The 17,470-nt window shown below is 46.2% G+C and overlaps 1 protein-coding gene across 1 annotated transcript in view; it reads left to right on the top strand.

Moving 5' to 3' along the window:
• The window catches only part of TBX2 (T-box transcription factor 2), a 36,925-nt gene that overhangs the window by 16,014 nt on the left and 3,441 nt on the right, over nucleotides 1–17,470 (top strand). The window contains exons 4-6 of the mRNA XM_035139564.2: nucleotides 4,159–4,235; nucleotides 5,806–5,975; nucleotides 9,716–10,341. Coding sequence (XP_034995455.1) covers nucleotides 4,159–4,235; nucleotides 5,806–5,975; nucleotides 9,716–10,341 — 873 coding nt within the window. The remainder of the gene's footprint in view (nucleotides 1–4,158; nucleotides 4,236–5,805; nucleotides 5,976–9,715; nucleotides 10,342–17,470) is intronic.

Below are 17,470 nucleotides of genomic sequence, written 5' to 3'. Positions count from 1 at the left end.
CTCAGGTCGCTCTCCTCGATGGGGGCCTGCTTTTGAGTAATCGTTAATCGATTACGAACTTTGCCATAAACTTTACGAGGCAAACAGGCCCACCAGGGTGCTCTGCGCTGGCTGTCAATTAATCCTGCAAGGCAGTGGGTGGGACCAGCTGTGTGTGTGTGTGTGTGTGTGTGTGTGTGTGTGTGTGAGAGAGAGAGAGAGAGAGAGAGAGAGAGAGAGAGAGAGAGAGAGAGAGAGAGGAAGAGAGGGAGAGCCGGAGAAATAAAAAACGCCTAGCATTTGATGTTTAGAGGTATAGCAGATGTCAGGCTTGCGGGATCTACTTTGCGTTTTTTATTACAACCCTGAGATCCACCGTCCAGAGCCGGGTTGAGAAAGGAAAGCGCTTGAAAGTTAAATAATTCCGAGCCAAGGACATTTGTTTTATGTACTAGAGCTAATGGTCCTCCCATACAATAATGTGTTCCTGGTTAACTCCTCAGGCAGCTCTCTCCCACCTAGGAACATGGGAGCTGCCTTAGAGTGAATCAAACCACTGGATCCTGTAGCTCAGTGACTGGCAATGGCTTTCCAGGATTTCAACCAGGAAGCTTCTTGCAGCCTTACCTAGAGATGCCATTGACCCACAGCCCTTTCCCTTCAGTTTAGGAATATAATTTAGGCTAGGAGCGGGGAAGTTGTGTCCCCCCCCATTGTTGGGAGTCTGAAATCTTCATTGATCTGTTTCAAAACCACCCTGAGGTTTGCATATACTGTAGTTCCTCACCTACCTCACAACATTGACCTCACTGCAGGGATGAGGTCTCTGCCAATGGTCTCTGCATGAAAAGAAAAACCCCACCACATAAACTCAAACAGAGGGAAGGGGATCAGGTTACGTTAGCATGCGCAGCTAAGGGTTAAACCCATGGGTAGGCAAACTAAGGCCCGGGGGCTGGATCCAGCCCAATCGCCTTCTAAATCTGGCCCGCAAATGGTCCGGGAATCAGCGTGTTTTTACATGAGTAGAATGTGTCCTTTTATTTAAAATGCATCTCTGGGTTATTTGTGGGGCATAGGAATTAATTCATTCCCCCCCCCAAAAAAAAACATAGTCCGGCCCCCCACAAGGTCTGAGGGACAGTGGACCGGCCCCCTGCTGAAAAAGTTTGCTGACCCTTGGGTTAAACTCCCAAAGTTCCCTTTATGATGAGCAACCAAAATGGTGCAAAGCAGTGAGCAAGCTTTGGAGTCCACCAGAGGTCTTCATCAGAGGGATATTAAGTAGGGGGGGAGGGAAACATGAGGGGCAAACTGACTGCTGTTAAAGAAAATGTGGGAGGGAACATGTTTGCTGGGCAACAGCTTCATCTCACCTATATAATTGCACAGCCTTAATTTGCTAGTGTGCAAATGACTCCCACCCCAAAACTGCAAAAAAAAAAAAAATAGCAAGGTAGGGCAGGGGGAAAGACTCACTGTCTGAAACCCTGAAGGGAGAGCTGCTGCCAGTCAGGGTAGACAAGACTGAAGAGATGTGGACTCAGTTGTTCTGCCTCAGTTTCCCATACTGCAGATGTGGTGATTGTGCCCCTTACCTCAAAGTAAATATTGATCGAAATGGGTAGGGCTTAATTTCAGGACAGAGGAAAGTTGCTGAATGATGTTCTCAGACCTTCCCTGAGTCATAGAAAGGTGGATTTCTGGTTGGCATTGCTGGTTGGAGTCCTGGCTGAGGCTCCTCCTCTGTAACTTACATATAAATCTTTGGAAGAGTGCAGACTCAGGCTGGAGAAAGCGGGAGAAACAGATCAAAGCAAATGGAAAATGGCGCTGGAGCACCTTTCCTCTGAGGAAAAGTGAGTGGTGCATTGAGATAATTCCCAGACTCAAGATTCAAATATTATGTGCCCCCACAGGATGGGGAACCTGTGGCATTCCAGATGTTTGTGGGCTCCAGCTCCTATCATCCCCTGACCATTGGTCATGCTGGCAGCAAGGTCTGATGGGAGCTGTTCCCTATTCCTGGCCTTGAGAACATTTTTTTTTTGTATTATTATTCCTGTGGCCTTTTCAGTGGTGGCTCCCTGCTTGTGAAATGCTCTCCCCGGGGAAGCTTGCCTGGTGCCCTCATTGCATATCTTTAGGTACTGGGGGGGGGGATGTTCCTTTTTAACCAGGACTTTGGCTTTTAAATATCTACAGCCTTTGGCACAGGTGGGATGGGGTGTGTGTGGGGGGGGCGTGTTTGTGTGTGTGTGTGTGTGTGTGTACGCACACACTAGTTTTAATGTACGGATGCAGGGTTTTTTTTTTGCTAAAAATATTGTAAGTCGCTTTGAGTTGCTATGGCAAAAAGGTAGCTAATAAATTTAATAAATAATAACAATAAAAATTAGAGGACAACCAAACAAATAAATAATGGATAAATGTAAATAATGGATAAATAAGATGGGCGTCTGATCCGGCCGTTTTGGGGGATGTGTGTGTGTGTAGGGATCTAAAAGTAATCAGCAGGCTAATATATAAAAATGTAAACAATAATCTCCCGTGAAACGGTGGAAAGAGTGAAAGATGTCTCTGTGTGTATCAGGAGGGAAAAATACAAGAAAATTGCGCATCCATTTTTAAAATGCGGTATCTGCGGGACATATTACCAAGCCATGAATAATTGAGGGGTCTCCTGTAGCCAGTCGCCAGAGCCCATAAAAAAAAAACCTCCTGGCGTGCGCTCCTTTCCCTGAGACCAGATAAGAATAGCGTTTAAACAGCCTGGCCGTGTTTTCGTCGCCACCTTCCCTCTTGGGGGCCGTGAGAAACTGGGGCCGGGGAGCCGAGCAGCTTCCTATCATTAAACCCCGATGAATAATTCAGGCAAAACCTCAACATCGTTTTTAATAAAGCCTGCGGTGTGTTTTAAACCGGAGGGGATTCGGAGCTGATCTATAAAAGTGAGCGGATGAGATGCTTTCTGGGTTGAATTGGAAAAGGGGAGTGTGTGTGTGTATGTGGTTTTGTTTTTGGTTTTTTTGGGGAGGGGGATGTAGACACAAGTAAAAGCTGATTATCCAAAATCAGGGAGGGGGCCTCTGTGTCCCTCCAGATGCTGGACTACAACTCCCATCATCCACTGGGCTATGGATGATGGGAGTTGTAGTCCAAGGACAGCTGGACCTCACCCCCCCCCGCCCCAATTTTCCTATCCATGGCTACTCTGGAGTAGCGTGACTTTCAGACACTCCAAGTGTCCCCATTTACTTCTGTGGGAGGCAGCTTGGCTAGCATTAAGCTATGAAGCTGCCACGGCATGCAAGCGGTTACTTGGAAGTATACCCCACTGAATTTTACGGGGCTGGATTTTTAGTAAAGGAACAAGATGGGACTCCTGGCACAAAGGATATGGTGATGTTTTCCATTTCGCCTCCCTGCTCTCTCCCACATCCCGATTTATCCCAAGTGATTTTAAATTGCTAATATCTGGAGGAATCGTCAGAGTGCTTTTGGTTATTGTTTTTAAAATCCGACTTCCAAATTTTCTTCCCCCAAACGGAGGGGGTGGGGATATAAAGTGTACCCGTTAAGAATAATAATAATAATAATAATAATAATAATAATAATTTATTATTTATACCCCGCCCATCTGGCCGGGTTCCCCCAGCCACTCTGGGCGGCTTCCAAAAAAACAGAAATTCTAAAATACAGAAATCCATCAAACATTAAAAGCTTCCCTAAACAGGGCTGCCTTGAGATGCCTTCTAAAGGTCTGGTAATTGTTCTCTTTGACCTCTAGTGGGAGGGCATTCCACAGGGTGGGTGCCACTACCGAGAAGGCCCTCTGCCTGGTTCCCTGTAACTTGGCTTCTCGTAATGAGGGAACCGCCAGAAGGCCCTCGGAGCTGGACCTCAGTGTCCGGGCAGAACGATGGAGGTGGAGACGCTCCTTCAGGTATACCGGACCGAGGCCGTTTAGGGCTTTAAAGGTCAACACCAACACTTTGAATTGTGCTCGGAAACGTACAAAGAATGGGTGTCCAGCGCCTAGCACCGCGGGGGGAGGGGGAGAGCAGGGTGGCCAGGGAATTTCCAGGAGCTGAAGTGACACAGCTTTGGTTGGGGAGGGAAGAGTGTCCATCAGGTGCCATGCTTGAATTACAAGAGTTTTGTCCTTTAATTTTTCAGATCACCCAACTGAAAATTGATAACAACCCCTTTGCAAAAGGATTTCGAGATACCGGGAATGGGAGGAGAGAAAAAAGGTATGTATGAATACTAATCAAGTTTGGGGATTTTTAAAAAAAGCAGGACACCCCTTTCCTTTCCTTTCCTTTCATCCTCCTCCTCATGCCTCCAACTCCCCTCTTAGGTGTTGACCTGCAGATGTTTTGGAACACCTATAAACACCTATAACCCCTGACCATTCGCTGGTCATGCTGGCTGCAACTTCTAAAGCAGGCATCCCCAAACTGCGGCCCTCCAGATGTTTTGGCCTACAACTCCCATGATCCCTAGCTAACAGGACCAGTGGTCGGGGAAGATGGGAATTGTAGTCCAAAACATCTGGAGGGCCGAAGTTTGGGGATGCCTGTTCTAAAGGGCACCAGGGTTGGCCTGCCTTTGAGTTGCATTTTGCGGCTGCAGTCTGAAAAGCCCTTGCTGGAAAGCAACCCCACTAAGCACACTGCATTTACTTCCAAGCAAACATCTGTGGGATTGTGACCTGCACCTTAACCTACAAATGTTTACATGATAGTTATTAATAGCAGCAGTAGCATTTAATGTGTTGTTCCACCAGCGTGCACATTTATCAATTATTATTGCTACTACAGTCATACCTCGGTTTAAGTACGCCTCGGTTTGAGTTCTTTCAGTTTAAGTACTCCGCGGACCTGTCTGGAATGGATTAATCCACTTTCCATTACTTTCAATGGGGAAGTTCGCTTCAGGTTAAGTATGCTTCAGGTTAAGTACGGATTTCCAGAACCAATTACACTCATACTTTGGGTTAAGTACGCTTCAGGTTGAGTACTCCGCGGACCGCCTGGAACGGATTAATCCACTTTCCATTACTTTCAATGGGAAAGTTCGCTTCAGGTTAAGTACGCTTCAGGTTAAGTATGGACTTCCAGAACCAATTACACTCATACTTCGGGTTAAGTACGCTTCAGGTTGAGTACACCGCGATCCTGTCTAGAACGGATTAATCCATTTTCTATTACTTTCAATGGGAAAGTTCGCTTCAGGTTAAGTACGCTTCAGGTTAAGTACAGACTTCCGGAACCAATTGTGTACTTAAACCAAGGTACCACTGTACTGTTATTAAATAATTTATCAAAGCCACAATAATAATCAGAATATTAATAACCATCCTAATAAAAACTGCACCATCAGCACGCTCATTATTATACTGATAGTCCAGTTAACAGAAACGACCATGAATAATCATAGGCGCATTGATGGTGCAACAATGTGTGTGTGTGTGAAAAAAAAATACAGTATTCTTATTAGTGCCATCAGCATTCCTGGCACTTCTCAGAGTCCAGGTCTATGCCCAAAAGCATAATAAACTAAAATGTGACCCAGGGAAAGCAGAGGCAGGGTTAAGCAGGGGAGAAATACGTGGCTGTCTCAGTTCCATGGGTCTAGGTTTGGTTACAGGGTTGTGTGTGTGTGTGTATCTCTGCAGTTACCAGTGAATAGCCAATGATCCCTTTCTCCGGCTGTTCCTCTCGAAACTGAAAAGGCAGAGACAGATGAGGCTCTGGGCACCCACCTCGCTGACCATCTGTTTCAAACTTAAGACTAAAGCCTGCTTTTTGTCACTGAAAGGAAACAACTCACTCTCCCCTCTTTGCGGATGTACGAAGACCAGTGCAAAGCAGACCGGGATGGGGCTGAATCGGATGCGTCTTCGTGTGAACCGGCCCCAGTCCGGGAGTCACTCCACTCCCCCTTGGGCACAACTCCCAGTCCCCTGAGGCTCCACCGGAACAGCAGAGGTAAAAAGCTTCTGAATACCTTCCTCAAAATGGAATGGGAATGGGAATGGGAACCATAGTTTGTTCAGGGTGCTAGCAGCTGTTGCTCTGTTAGGGGAAAACTACAGTTCCCAGGATTGTTCCTTTTTTGGGGGGTGGGGGGATGTGCTTTAAATGTGTGGTGTGGTGTGGTCCTGTTGAACTTCATGGGGGCTCTTTTTCCCTTCTGAAACTACAAAAGACTTTGATGTTGCTTTCTGCAGGCTGATCCTAGGCATGATTTACTTAGAAGTAAATCCTGCTGGCTTCAATGGGGCTTCCCCACTTTCCCCCAAATGATCCCACATAAAGAGCTCCTGGCCTTTCAAAGTGCTATCTTTTTCTCCAGGTTGGATGCAATGGGAAGTTTACTTCTGAGTAAACAGGTGCAGGGCTGGAAGGCATGCCCTTGTGTCCATGGGGTTGTATCTATTGATTAAGAACAAAATTAATATTTCCCCCTTCATTAAGAACTCTGAGTGCATTCAAACTAGTGCTTAACACATCTTTTCACAACAGGCTTGTGAGATTGCCAGTGTGAATATCATTCCCACATTACTGAGTGGGGTTACGGCAGCTATTTTACCTTCTTGTACTTGCGATCCGAATGATCAAATGATTTTTTTCTTTTAATCAGCAACAGATCTGGGGCTGGGGGGTTCAGATCGCACTGAACGATGCCTCATTTTAACCAGCATGTGCGTGGGTGTGCGTTAATTTAGCACCAAGCCGTGTCAAGGCCTTGAAAATCTTGGGTGGTACTACCTGTCTAGCATCAGCCATGCTCAGAGGAGACCCATTGAAATGAATGGAAAGGATTCATTTTTAGCTGCATACAAACCAGTGGCTCTGGGTTATTACACCTCAGAAAAGTGTGCTTAGAATTGCAATGTGGAATAGGTACCTGAAATGACATTCCCTAGGGCTAAACCCTTGAAACCTATGTAGGATTTGGTGCATTGCAGGGGGTTGGACTAGATGACCCTTGGGGTCACCTTCCAACCCTACAATCCCATGATTCTATGATAATTTAGGAACACAGGAAGGTGCTTTCTACTGATTCAGATCTTTGCATCCAGAACCACAGCTAAGGTTCGGTCTGTGATCCAATGCTCACTTCCTAGGAGGAATAAAAACTCTGTTGTGAGGCTTCATTCCATGAAAACCCATGTAAAGGATAGCACGAATATATTTCCCTGGGGGTAAACCTCATTTGAACAGAGTATCTAATCTAAGATATAAATCCTCAGGTGAGGAGTTTCTTATCAAGATTGCTGCGCTTAACTTAAGAACCAGAGTGGTTTTATTTTTATTTTTGGATTTTATTTCTGTCGAAAGAAAAAGCCTACTTCGATGGGCTTCTCATCAACTCAACTCTCTTTCCTCACTCCCAGCCAATAAAAATATTAGCTTAGAAAGAAAACTGGAGAGCTTTCAAAGGGGAGAGGAATAAAATAAGAAAAACATCATCACATTTTTAGTGATTTAGCTTGCAATCCCGCCCTCCCCGCCCCTTTTACAACCTGTAAATCAAATTTGCAAAATAGAAACCACTGGAGTTAAAAGGCAAGAGACTCAACAACGCAATCCTTTACGTGTCTACTCAGAAGTAACTCCCGCAGAGTTAAATGGGGCATGCGTTCAGGGAAGGAAATTTAGGAATTTGTTTCCTCAGACGTCAAGATTCAGATAAATCTTTTTTGTTATGGATTTGCAGCCTGATCTCAAGGACGAATAAGAAGTCATTTCCTTTGTTGCCTGCATAATATGCATGCATATTTAGAAGTATTTTTTATGGATATCAACACATTTTCCGAGTAAACATCATTTAGGTTCGGGATTAGCCCCATTGAATCTGGTGGGTCAGTTTATTTCCAATTCCATAAACAGATACAGGATGTTTTTATATATTTTCTCTCTTTGTTGCATCTTACCCGCTTGCTCTCCACTCCCAGCAACAAATACGATCCTTCTGACATCTTATTTTTCTTCCAATTACCCATTTCAACAAGGGCAATTTCCCCCATCAAAACAGATCGAATTTCTCTTCCAGTTGGGGGAAGGAAAGAGGGAGAGGGGAAGGCGCCCCTTCACTGTTTGTTTATAACTGTGCAAAATTATGGATTTTAAATAAAGTGGAGTAAGAACCCCCCCTTTTTTACGTTGCACGATAAGTGGATCTCAAGAGCGAGCCGTGTGTGTGTGTGTGTGTACTGTATATATATTTCTCCCCCGATCGCTTTGCTGGCGAGAATGGTCAGTGGCTGGGGCGAATGACCCTGTTCTCTATCGCCCCCTGGCAGCGGCTCTAAGCACACTTCATTTCCTTCTTCACCTGTATATATTTCTCCTCTCCTTTGAGGTTTTTTTTGGGGGGGGGCAGTCTCCTGCAGCGGCCTCAAATTGGAAGGTCAATCAGCTGCGCTGAATAAGCGATAGCTGATCATTTAATTTTTATTACAGAGCAGAAGAGTGTTTGTTGCGTCAGTCCACAGACCATAGCAGAATGATGGCTATCTAAAAAGAATCGAATATAAACAAATAGAAATGCCCATCTCAATATGGCTTCCCCTTCCCCTTATGTGTTGTGAGGTCTCTGTCTCTTGCAGTCCATTCTATTTTACACTAACTTGGGCTGTCATCCTGTGCTCCAAGGATGGGGACCCTCTGGGTGTCAAATGCGGCCCTGGTTGTGGAGCTGGACCAGAGAGGGGGTTTCAAGGGCCAGAGAGGTCTGGGGGCCATATTTGACCCCCAGGGTGGAAATCCCCCAATCCCTGATTTATTCCATTGTAAGTGGTTTCTTACTTCTTTGAATACAACAACATCATCCCCTTGCTAGAGATTTGGTTAATGTGCACTCTGATGATTCATAGGCAAAGGGAACTTCGAGATGACCTGTTTATGGAGCATCCACCTTGATTTGATTGCAGGGAGATTAGATTCATGCCTGCTATTTAATGAAGGTTTGTTCTGATTTGTTCACAGGGAGGTTAGATATAACATTGCATTCATCACACACTTTCCAGTGCATTCCCCCTCCCCATCACTTCCCTTCTTGCAAAAGAAAAAGCCTGATCTTTCGGGGGAGCAGGTTTATTGCATAAGACCTTCCAGTGTGCAACCTGAATATGACATTATAAAGTTCGCAACTTTTTTAGTTTGGAGAAAAGTCGAGCAAGAGTTGGGCATGATAGGAGTTTATAAAATTATATATGGCATGGGCACAAGTGGATAGAGAAAGGTTTCTCTCTCTCTCTCCAATTGAAATCATGGATATCCAATTTAGCTGAATGTTGGAAGACTCCGGACAGATAAAAGAAAGTCCTTCTTCATGCAGCGCAGAGTTAAACTATGGAACTCCCTCCCACAGGAGGCAGCGATGGCCACCAACCTGGATGGCTTTAAAAGGGGATTATACAGATTCCTAGAGGTTGAGGCTCTCTTTGGCTATTAGCCCTGATGGCTATGTCCTGCCTCCCCTGTCAGAAGCAGCAATGCTTCTGAATACCAGCTGCTGGAAGCTGGTTGTATGTTTGAAGGTTTGCCAGAGGCGGTCACTGTGAGAACAGGATTCTGGTCTCGGTGGGCCATTGGTCTGATCCTACAAGCTCCTCTTATGTTATTATGTGATTGAATATTGGAAGCAACCAAAGGTATATAAAAAAAACCCCAACAACACAAGAGCCCTCTTTAATTTTACTTTCCCTCTCCTTTTGCAGAAGACAAGGGCAGCGACCAAGAGCTGGAGAAGCTCCCCGAAGGGAAGAGAACAAGCCCTGACCCTGGGAACTGCAGCCCCCACAGCAGCCCCCGTTTGCAAGGTGGCGAAGAGCGGAGTAAAGAGAGAGCCGGCAAAGCCAGCGATCTCTCCAAAGAGAGTGCCGAAGGGGGCATTTTCAGTCCCCTGGGCTTGGAGAAAGACAAGGTGGAGGGGCGCAGGAAAGAGCCACCCCAGCCCTCTCAACAGCAGCAGCAGGAAGGATCCAAGAAAGAGGCTCCGGATTGCGCCACCCTGGGGGGCAGCAAGGAGTCATTTGCCCCGCTGATGGTGCAGACAGACAGCCCTCCGCACCTGAGCGCCGGGCACCTGCAAAGCCTGGCACTCTCGGGGCTCCACGGCCAGCAGTTCTTCAACCCTTTGAGCACCGGCCAGCCCTTCTTCATCCACCCGGGACAATTTGCCATGGCTCCCGGGGCCTTCTCTGCCATGGGCATGGGGCACTTGCTAGCATCAGTGGCAGGCGGAGGGAGCCTGGAGAATGGAGGCCTTTCTGCCTCGCAAGGAGCGGCTGGCACAGCCACCCCCTTCCCTTTCCACCTCTCCCAGCACATGTTGGCTTCTCAGGTAAGGTGGCAAGATGCGGCGAGCTGTTTTGGGAGGGGGAAATGGCTAATGGTGCTGAGATGTAATAACCTGGGCAGCCCAGTGCCCAGGTAGATCAATGTGCTTTGCCTTTAGGAGGCCCCAGGTTCACTCCGCACTGTCAGCTGCTGTGGCAACCAGGTAGCAGGTGATGGGAAAGACTGGAGACTCACTGCCAGTCAGAGAAGGCAGTGCTGGACTGGATGGCCAAACAGCCACACCTGCTATAAGGCAGGTTCCTACGTTCCTGCAGTCTTTTCCTCGGGCAGCATAGTTAAGTGTGAAGGCTGCAATCCTAGGCAAGCCCCTTTGAACTCAAGCAATGGGTTTACCTCTGAGTCAACAAGCACAAGGACAGGCTGCACCGAGGCTCAGTTTGTGAACCAGGGAAGTCTCTGCAATTCAAATCCGGCCCTTTGCCAGCCCTCCTGACTCGGTATTCACTCCTGCATCTGCAAAATGGGTATAATGAAGGACCATATGCAGTGGTTGTAAAGGCCAGCAAGGCTCTTCTTAAGGTGCATAGGAATGAATGAGCATATGTAGGCAAATGAGCTTTCTCTGTGTCATCCTTGCTGCCACACCGTCATATCTTGCACCTGGGGACTGTACACATAGGTCCTGTGCAGGATATGAGAGCTTTTGAGAGTTTGGTCCAGGCAACCGGCACGCTGACGCAGGAATTCTGAGGCAGTCTGTTCCATGGGCTTTTACTGGAGTCAGCTGAAGAAGCTGGTCCTTTAGGGCAAAAGGGGAACTGCCACACCAACCTCAACCTGCCTTTCGCCAGCCCCCACTTGCCTGCTTTCTTATTGACAACCAGACCAGGAGGTTGACCCTGTCTGACATCTCCTGTAGAACTCAGCTGGGTGGTGGATGGAGACAAAACTATAATTAAGTTGGCCACACCCTTCATTTGCTCTGGTGCCACCTACTGTGTTGACTCCTTGCGTTCTGCCCCACTTGTTCCAATGGGCACCAGCCACTGCAGCGGGTCAGGAAATTCTTCCTAATGTTCATCCCCAATCCATTTTAATTTTCATTCGGTTCCGTTGGCTTTTTCCTACCCTCTGGAACAACAGGAAACATGTTTGTTCCATCACCCACATGACACCCCTTTAAATACCTGAAGACAGCTATCATAGTCACCTCTTAATAATCTCTGGGCTAAAGACACCCAATGCCTTCGACCGTTCCTCATCTGGCTTGATCGCCACCATTACTGCTCTCATTAATGTAGGCACCCCCAAACTCGGCCCACCAGCTTTTTGGGGACTACAGTTCCCATCATCCCTGACCACTGGTCCTGTTAGCTAGGGATGATGGGAGTTGTAGTCCCCAAAGAGCTGGAGGGCCGAGTTTGGGGATGCCTGCATTAAGGAGCCTTGGATAAGCCTCTAAGGGAATTATTGGGACTTCAGTACACAACTGTTGTCATTAGGGTGCCCTCCTTGTTTGGGGGACTTTCCTAGAAGCACAAGACTGGGACATCATAGGAACATAGAAGCTGCCTTGTGCTGCATCAGACCACTGGTCCATCTAGCTCACTATTGTCTACACTGGCTGGCAGCAGCTTTCTCCAGGGTTTCAGGCAAGGGACATTCAAAGCCCTATCTGGATGTGCTGCTAGGGTTTGAACCTGGGAGTTTCTGCATGCAAAGCACAAGCCTTGTCACTGAGCTATGGCTTTTCCCCAGCAGGACCTGAAACAAGGCTGTGTGTTGAGTAGGGAGGGTGTGCTTGCTTTTTGCTTACGGGAAGAAGAAGAAAATACGTTTTAGGAAATAAGTGCCTTGTGTCTCTAACTAAGGGGTGTTTTATCTATCTGTTTGGGTTTGATTTGAAAATCGGAAGGGGTTTGTGTGTGTGTGTGTCCAGAATGCATTTAACTGAATTCGGACTGGGTGCCGAGTGCTGCCCTGTCGAGACTGATGGGGAAGAAGGCAGGAAGATGGTCAGCAGATGAAGCTAGAGCCAATTACAGGCAAGACCCGCTCCCTGATTGGTAACAGGCAGGAGAGGGTGGACTGAGGTCAGGCTGCGATTGATGGAGCAGTGGCCCATTTGCCCTACTGGGTATATTACACTGAGAGGGGATAAGGCTTTTGCCAGAAGGTGAACCTGCCAGTGCTGGGATGCCCTTCAATAATTCTGGCTTGTCACCTGGTCACCTGCAGCATATAGATTTTTCTGCTAGCCGTAGTCAGGGGACCTTTTGTAAAATAGAAGATGACGAGTTGTGGGTTTTTTTTTTTTGATGTGCTGCAAAAGACTACTTATTGCAGCAACGTGCAGACAGGCAGGGCTAAGTACATAAGCTCTGCAGTTGGGTCAGGCCAAAGGAGGACCCGTGAAGCATCTCTTTCTCAGATGCCTCTTCCAGGAACCTCACTGAGCCCCGCAGTGGCTCCCCCTACTTTGATTTCCCAGAGGCATCTGAGATTGGAGGCAGCCCATAGTCATCATGGCTGGTAGCCATCAACAGACTTCTCCCCCAGGAATTCCTCCAAGCTGGTGGTCACCACAGGATCTTGTGGGGGCGCATGCCAGAGTTCTAACTAGGAGCTGCGTTGGTCATTATTTTTATTTTATTATTTATACCCTGCCCATCTGGCTCGGTTTCCCCACCACTCTAGGCGGCTTCCAACAATTACCAACATACATTAAAATATCACAGATTTTCCCTAAACAGGGCTGCCTTTAGATGTTTTCTAAATGTCACGTAGTTGTTCATCTCCCTGACCTCCAATGGAAGGGCGTTCCACAGGGTGGGAGCCACTACCGAGAAGGCCCTCTGCCTGGTTCCCTGTAGCTTTGCTTCTCGCAGTGAGGGAACCGCCAGAAGGCCCTCGGCGCTGGATCTCAGTGTCCGGGCTGAACAATGGCCACTGAACAACAAAAGTCTTGTTACTTTTGTTGTCTTGCAAGGGCTGAAGGCCGATGTGCATTTCTGGGGCCTTTGCCATTCTCAGCTGCAGTCAAGGTTGATCCTATTGGTCTTTGATCTGCCATCTGGCCTAGCCTCCAGCCGACTCAGATCTAGAACCCATATTTAGCCTCTGCACGTGGCACACTTCCATTTCGAGTTTATTTTTGCAATATGAGTATTTATTTCCGCTTCTCTCTCATCCTCCTCTTATATTCTCGCAACCATTCCCTGCCATTCGTACTCTTATCTGCCCTGGCCCCCCCCTCTACATAATAATTAAACAGAAAAGAAAATAGCAGACCCACCTTGGCTTCCTCCACACCCTGTTTTCAGAACCTGGTGGTCTAACTCAAAGGTGCACAAACTCAGGCCTGGGGAGCAAATGCAGCCCTGCCCTCCAGGCTACTCTGCCTGGCCCTCAGGACTCTCCCTAGGCCACACCCTCTCTCCCTAGGCCACACCTCCTTCCCCAAGCCACACCCTCTCACTGACCCTGCTTTGCACCCTGAGATGATTCTACTCATCTTTAGGAGGACAGGAAGCAGAAGTATAATGAGGCAGACCATTGGTTCCTCTTGTTTAGTTTTGTCTTGTTTTCTTGTGCTAGTTTTGTATCCAGAATGGCTACTGGGATACTATTCCTTCTATATTTCCAATGTTTGGGTTGTGAGTGCCGCTGTGTATAGAGTCAAAGTGGAACCACCCACCCACCCACCAGCAGGCACAGAGAAGCCTCAAGGCTTGCAGAATAACAAAAATATAGGGGGGGGATAATGATGGATGAACCCAATGAGGATTGAGCACGGTCAGCAGCCACAGAATGCAGACTGAGTGTTGGTGGGGGCACTGGAAAGCTGTGAAGGGGGGAGGCGGAATGGAGTGCGGTAGAGGAGGGCATGGCTGGCTGACTAGAACACTGGAAAAGTGCACTCTAAACTATCATTTTTGTTGCAGGTCCCACTTGAAAACATGCAATCTGTTCTGACATGCCTGCTGTTTATATGCTGGAGGGTGCCCCATTTTGAGAATGTAATTTCAGAACTGCACTTGTGAATCCCCCCTATGCATATCCCCCCCCCAAAAAAAACCAGAGCCATCAACTGATTTAAAGAATTGTTAAATGAGCTTTCAGCCAGTTGGTTTTATTTAAATAAATTTGCACACTAACCACGATTAACGTCTAAGATAAAAGGGACCTATCATGGTTAGTGTGCAAATTTATTTAAATAAAACCAACTGGCTGAAAGCTCATTTAAAAATTTAATCAATAAAAGAGTCCACTAAATGTTATAAAGAAGGGCCATTATATTTCTGTATTACAGTATCAGATTGGAACCAACCCGAGATAACTCAGATGTATCCCCTCCTAACCCATGAACAGGCTGAACCTTGCAGAACCCATTTTAAAATTGTATTTATTTATATAGGGAAAAATTATAAACTGCTTACGTTGAACTCCTTGCCTGTTGATATCAGGCAGGCTTCTTCACTGCACACTTTTCAGCACCTACTAAAAACAGGAATGATGCAGATATTTAGAAAGTTAATGAGAGTTTTCATATGTTTTTAGTTTATTGTCGATATTTTTTGGGGGGGAAAGTTTTAATTCATTGTTAATTCCTCTTATTGATGGTTTTATTGTTTTACCTTTTTTTGGTAAACTGCCAACTGACAAAATGCTTCTATTAGTGAAGATGATGTACAAAAATACAGTCATATTAAAGGAAATAACTTGCATGCATGTGTACCTTGGGCATACAAATCGCACACAAATTAGGTGAAATTCACACAAAAATGGTGCCTGAAATTTTGTTGCGGCCATTGAACTACATTGCAAGCCTTTAGAGAATTGGGCAGATTTTTAAGATTAGCTGCAGCTCAGTTAGGAAGCATGAGTTAAAGGTGGTTGGCATTATTCTCCAGATTTGGCAATGCTGTTTACCAGCCAAACAAACACGCGTGTGCATGCATGTGGGGTATATATGGGAAAGTGCATGGAAATATGGGAATTACTCTCAAAACTACATATATCAAGAATAGCAGAAATGCATCTCTTAGGTCGAACGCTCATAACAACTTCATGCAGATGTGTTGTTGATTTTCAATGCACTCTGATGGGATAATCTGAAAAAAAAAATATGAGAAGACTGAGAGGAACTGAATTTTACAGATTCAGGCATTTTCACCTGGACTTACAGAAAGAACTTTAGCTCAGTGGTAGAGCATCTGTTCTGCATGCAGAAGGTCCCAGGTACAATCCCCTACCATTTCTGAGTAGGTCTGGGGGGGAAAAGACTCCCTCCTTGAAACCCTGGAGAGATGCTGCCAGCCAGTGTAGACAATACTGTTGGCCTGACTTTATCTTTCCAAAGCAAGTTCCTTCTTGTTGTTTTTTAAAACCTCTTTTTCAATATTCGTTGGTTAATCAAGGCATTTATTTATTCATCCTTTCTGCATAAAATTTCAAGCCTGCTTTATCTGCTGACGGATCTAGTTGTGCTTTTAATTATACTGCAACCCAAAGTGCATTTAAGCAGCATTTAGTATCTAGGCAGGAGATTTTCCTGGATTGAGGCAGAAGGGAAGTTGCACAACGTCATTTAGACAAAAGGTGTGTGGGAGGGGGTGGACAACAAGCTGGACCCATCATGTTTCTAGTCTCTAGTTTCTAGTCATGCTTTAAAAAAAAATTTGAAACTTTCCAACATACTATACAGTAAAAGCCAAGAACAAGACAAATACACGAAAAATAGAAAGGAAGACCGACCAACCAAAAACAAAAAGAACAAGTTGAAAAAAGAAGGGAACAAGTGGGGGGGGGCTCTATTGGAAGCACATCTTAACCCTTGCCTCCCACAAAAGTTGGTGAACCCTTCCAACTCAACTGGGAAGTTTCTCTTTCTTCTCCCAGCATCCCACCCTGGGAGATCTTCCCTGTCCTTCATCCTCCATCCATCACCTTCCTGTGTGTATCCTCATTAACACACAGCGGAGGACATCAAGAAATCAAAACACAATTATAGATCGAAGTAGCGGAAGACGGCAAAAGCTAGAAAGCATTAAAAATAAAAGAGAGAGCTAAGAGAGAGAAATAAGGGCTTCTGATTCTCTACCTGCCATTTATGTATATAAAAATCATTCAAAATGTTCACTCCAGGAACAGCTGTGTTCATCTGTTCCAGAGGCAACTAATTCTAGTTTCCTCGGAATCCTCCTCCCTGCTGGCTTCTACAAGGACAACACAAAGGAGGAAGGAGCTGACAGGCGGGACCCCCTCCTGGAATGGTTATAAGGAAGGAGGGAGGCAGACTGAGCTTTGGGGGTGGGGGCTGCTTTGGACTAGACTGTACCGTAAGCCTGTGCTTGTTCACCAGTTGCATAGCCCCTTTTGTTTGTTATCCAGAGCAGCATAAGCAGAAAGAAAAGAAAAGAACGATACAATTCCCTGCCCCAAAGAGTTTGCAAATTAAAAGCGGACCGCAGTAGAGAAATAAGGCTGGATATGCCAAATGTGCAACAAACTCTGCGTCGGCAATATAAAAACAACAGAAGAATAAACATAATAAGCAATGAACAGAAGTACAAAAAAAGCAGCACAGTATATCCGAGACAGACTTAATATTAAGTTGGAAAAGTCCTTAAGACAATGTGGACTTCCATGTTGTAATATGAAGAGGGAGTCCTGTGTGTCTGTATTTGCTGTCCCTAAGATAAAATCTCAGTTAACTGTGTAGAACTTTTCAGGGCCCTCCAAGCCCTGGCGACAGGTAAAACAGAAATTGACTGATTTGTCCATCTCAATAATAATAATTTTATTATTTATACGCCGCCCATCTGGCTGGGTTTCCCCAGCCACTCTGGGTGGCTCCCAACAGAACATTAAAAACAGAATAAAACTTCAAACATTAAAAACTTCCCTAAACAGGGCTGCCTTCAGATGTCTTCTAAAAGTCAGGTAGTTGTTTATTTCCTTGATATCTGGTGGGCGGGCTTTCCACAGGGCGGGCGCCACTACCAAGAAGGCCCTCTGCCTGGTTCCCTGTAACCTCACTTCTCGCAGTGAGGGAACCGCTAGAAGGCCCTCCTTGGTGCTGGACCACAGTGCCCAGGCTGAACGATGGGGGTGGAGATGCTCCTTCAGGTATACTGGGCCAAGGCCGTTTAGGGCTTTAGAGGTCAGCA

Source organism: Zootoca vivipara, chromosome 15 (assembly GCF_963506605.1).
Source record: "Zootoca vivipara chromosome 15, rZooViv1.1, whole genome shotgun sequence".
Lineage (NCBI taxonomy): Eukaryota > Metazoa > Chordata > Lepidosauria > Squamata > Lacertidae > Zootoca > Zootoca vivipara.
Note: the sequence above shows the minus strand (reverse complement) of the source record. Positions and strands in the feature narration are given on the sequence as shown.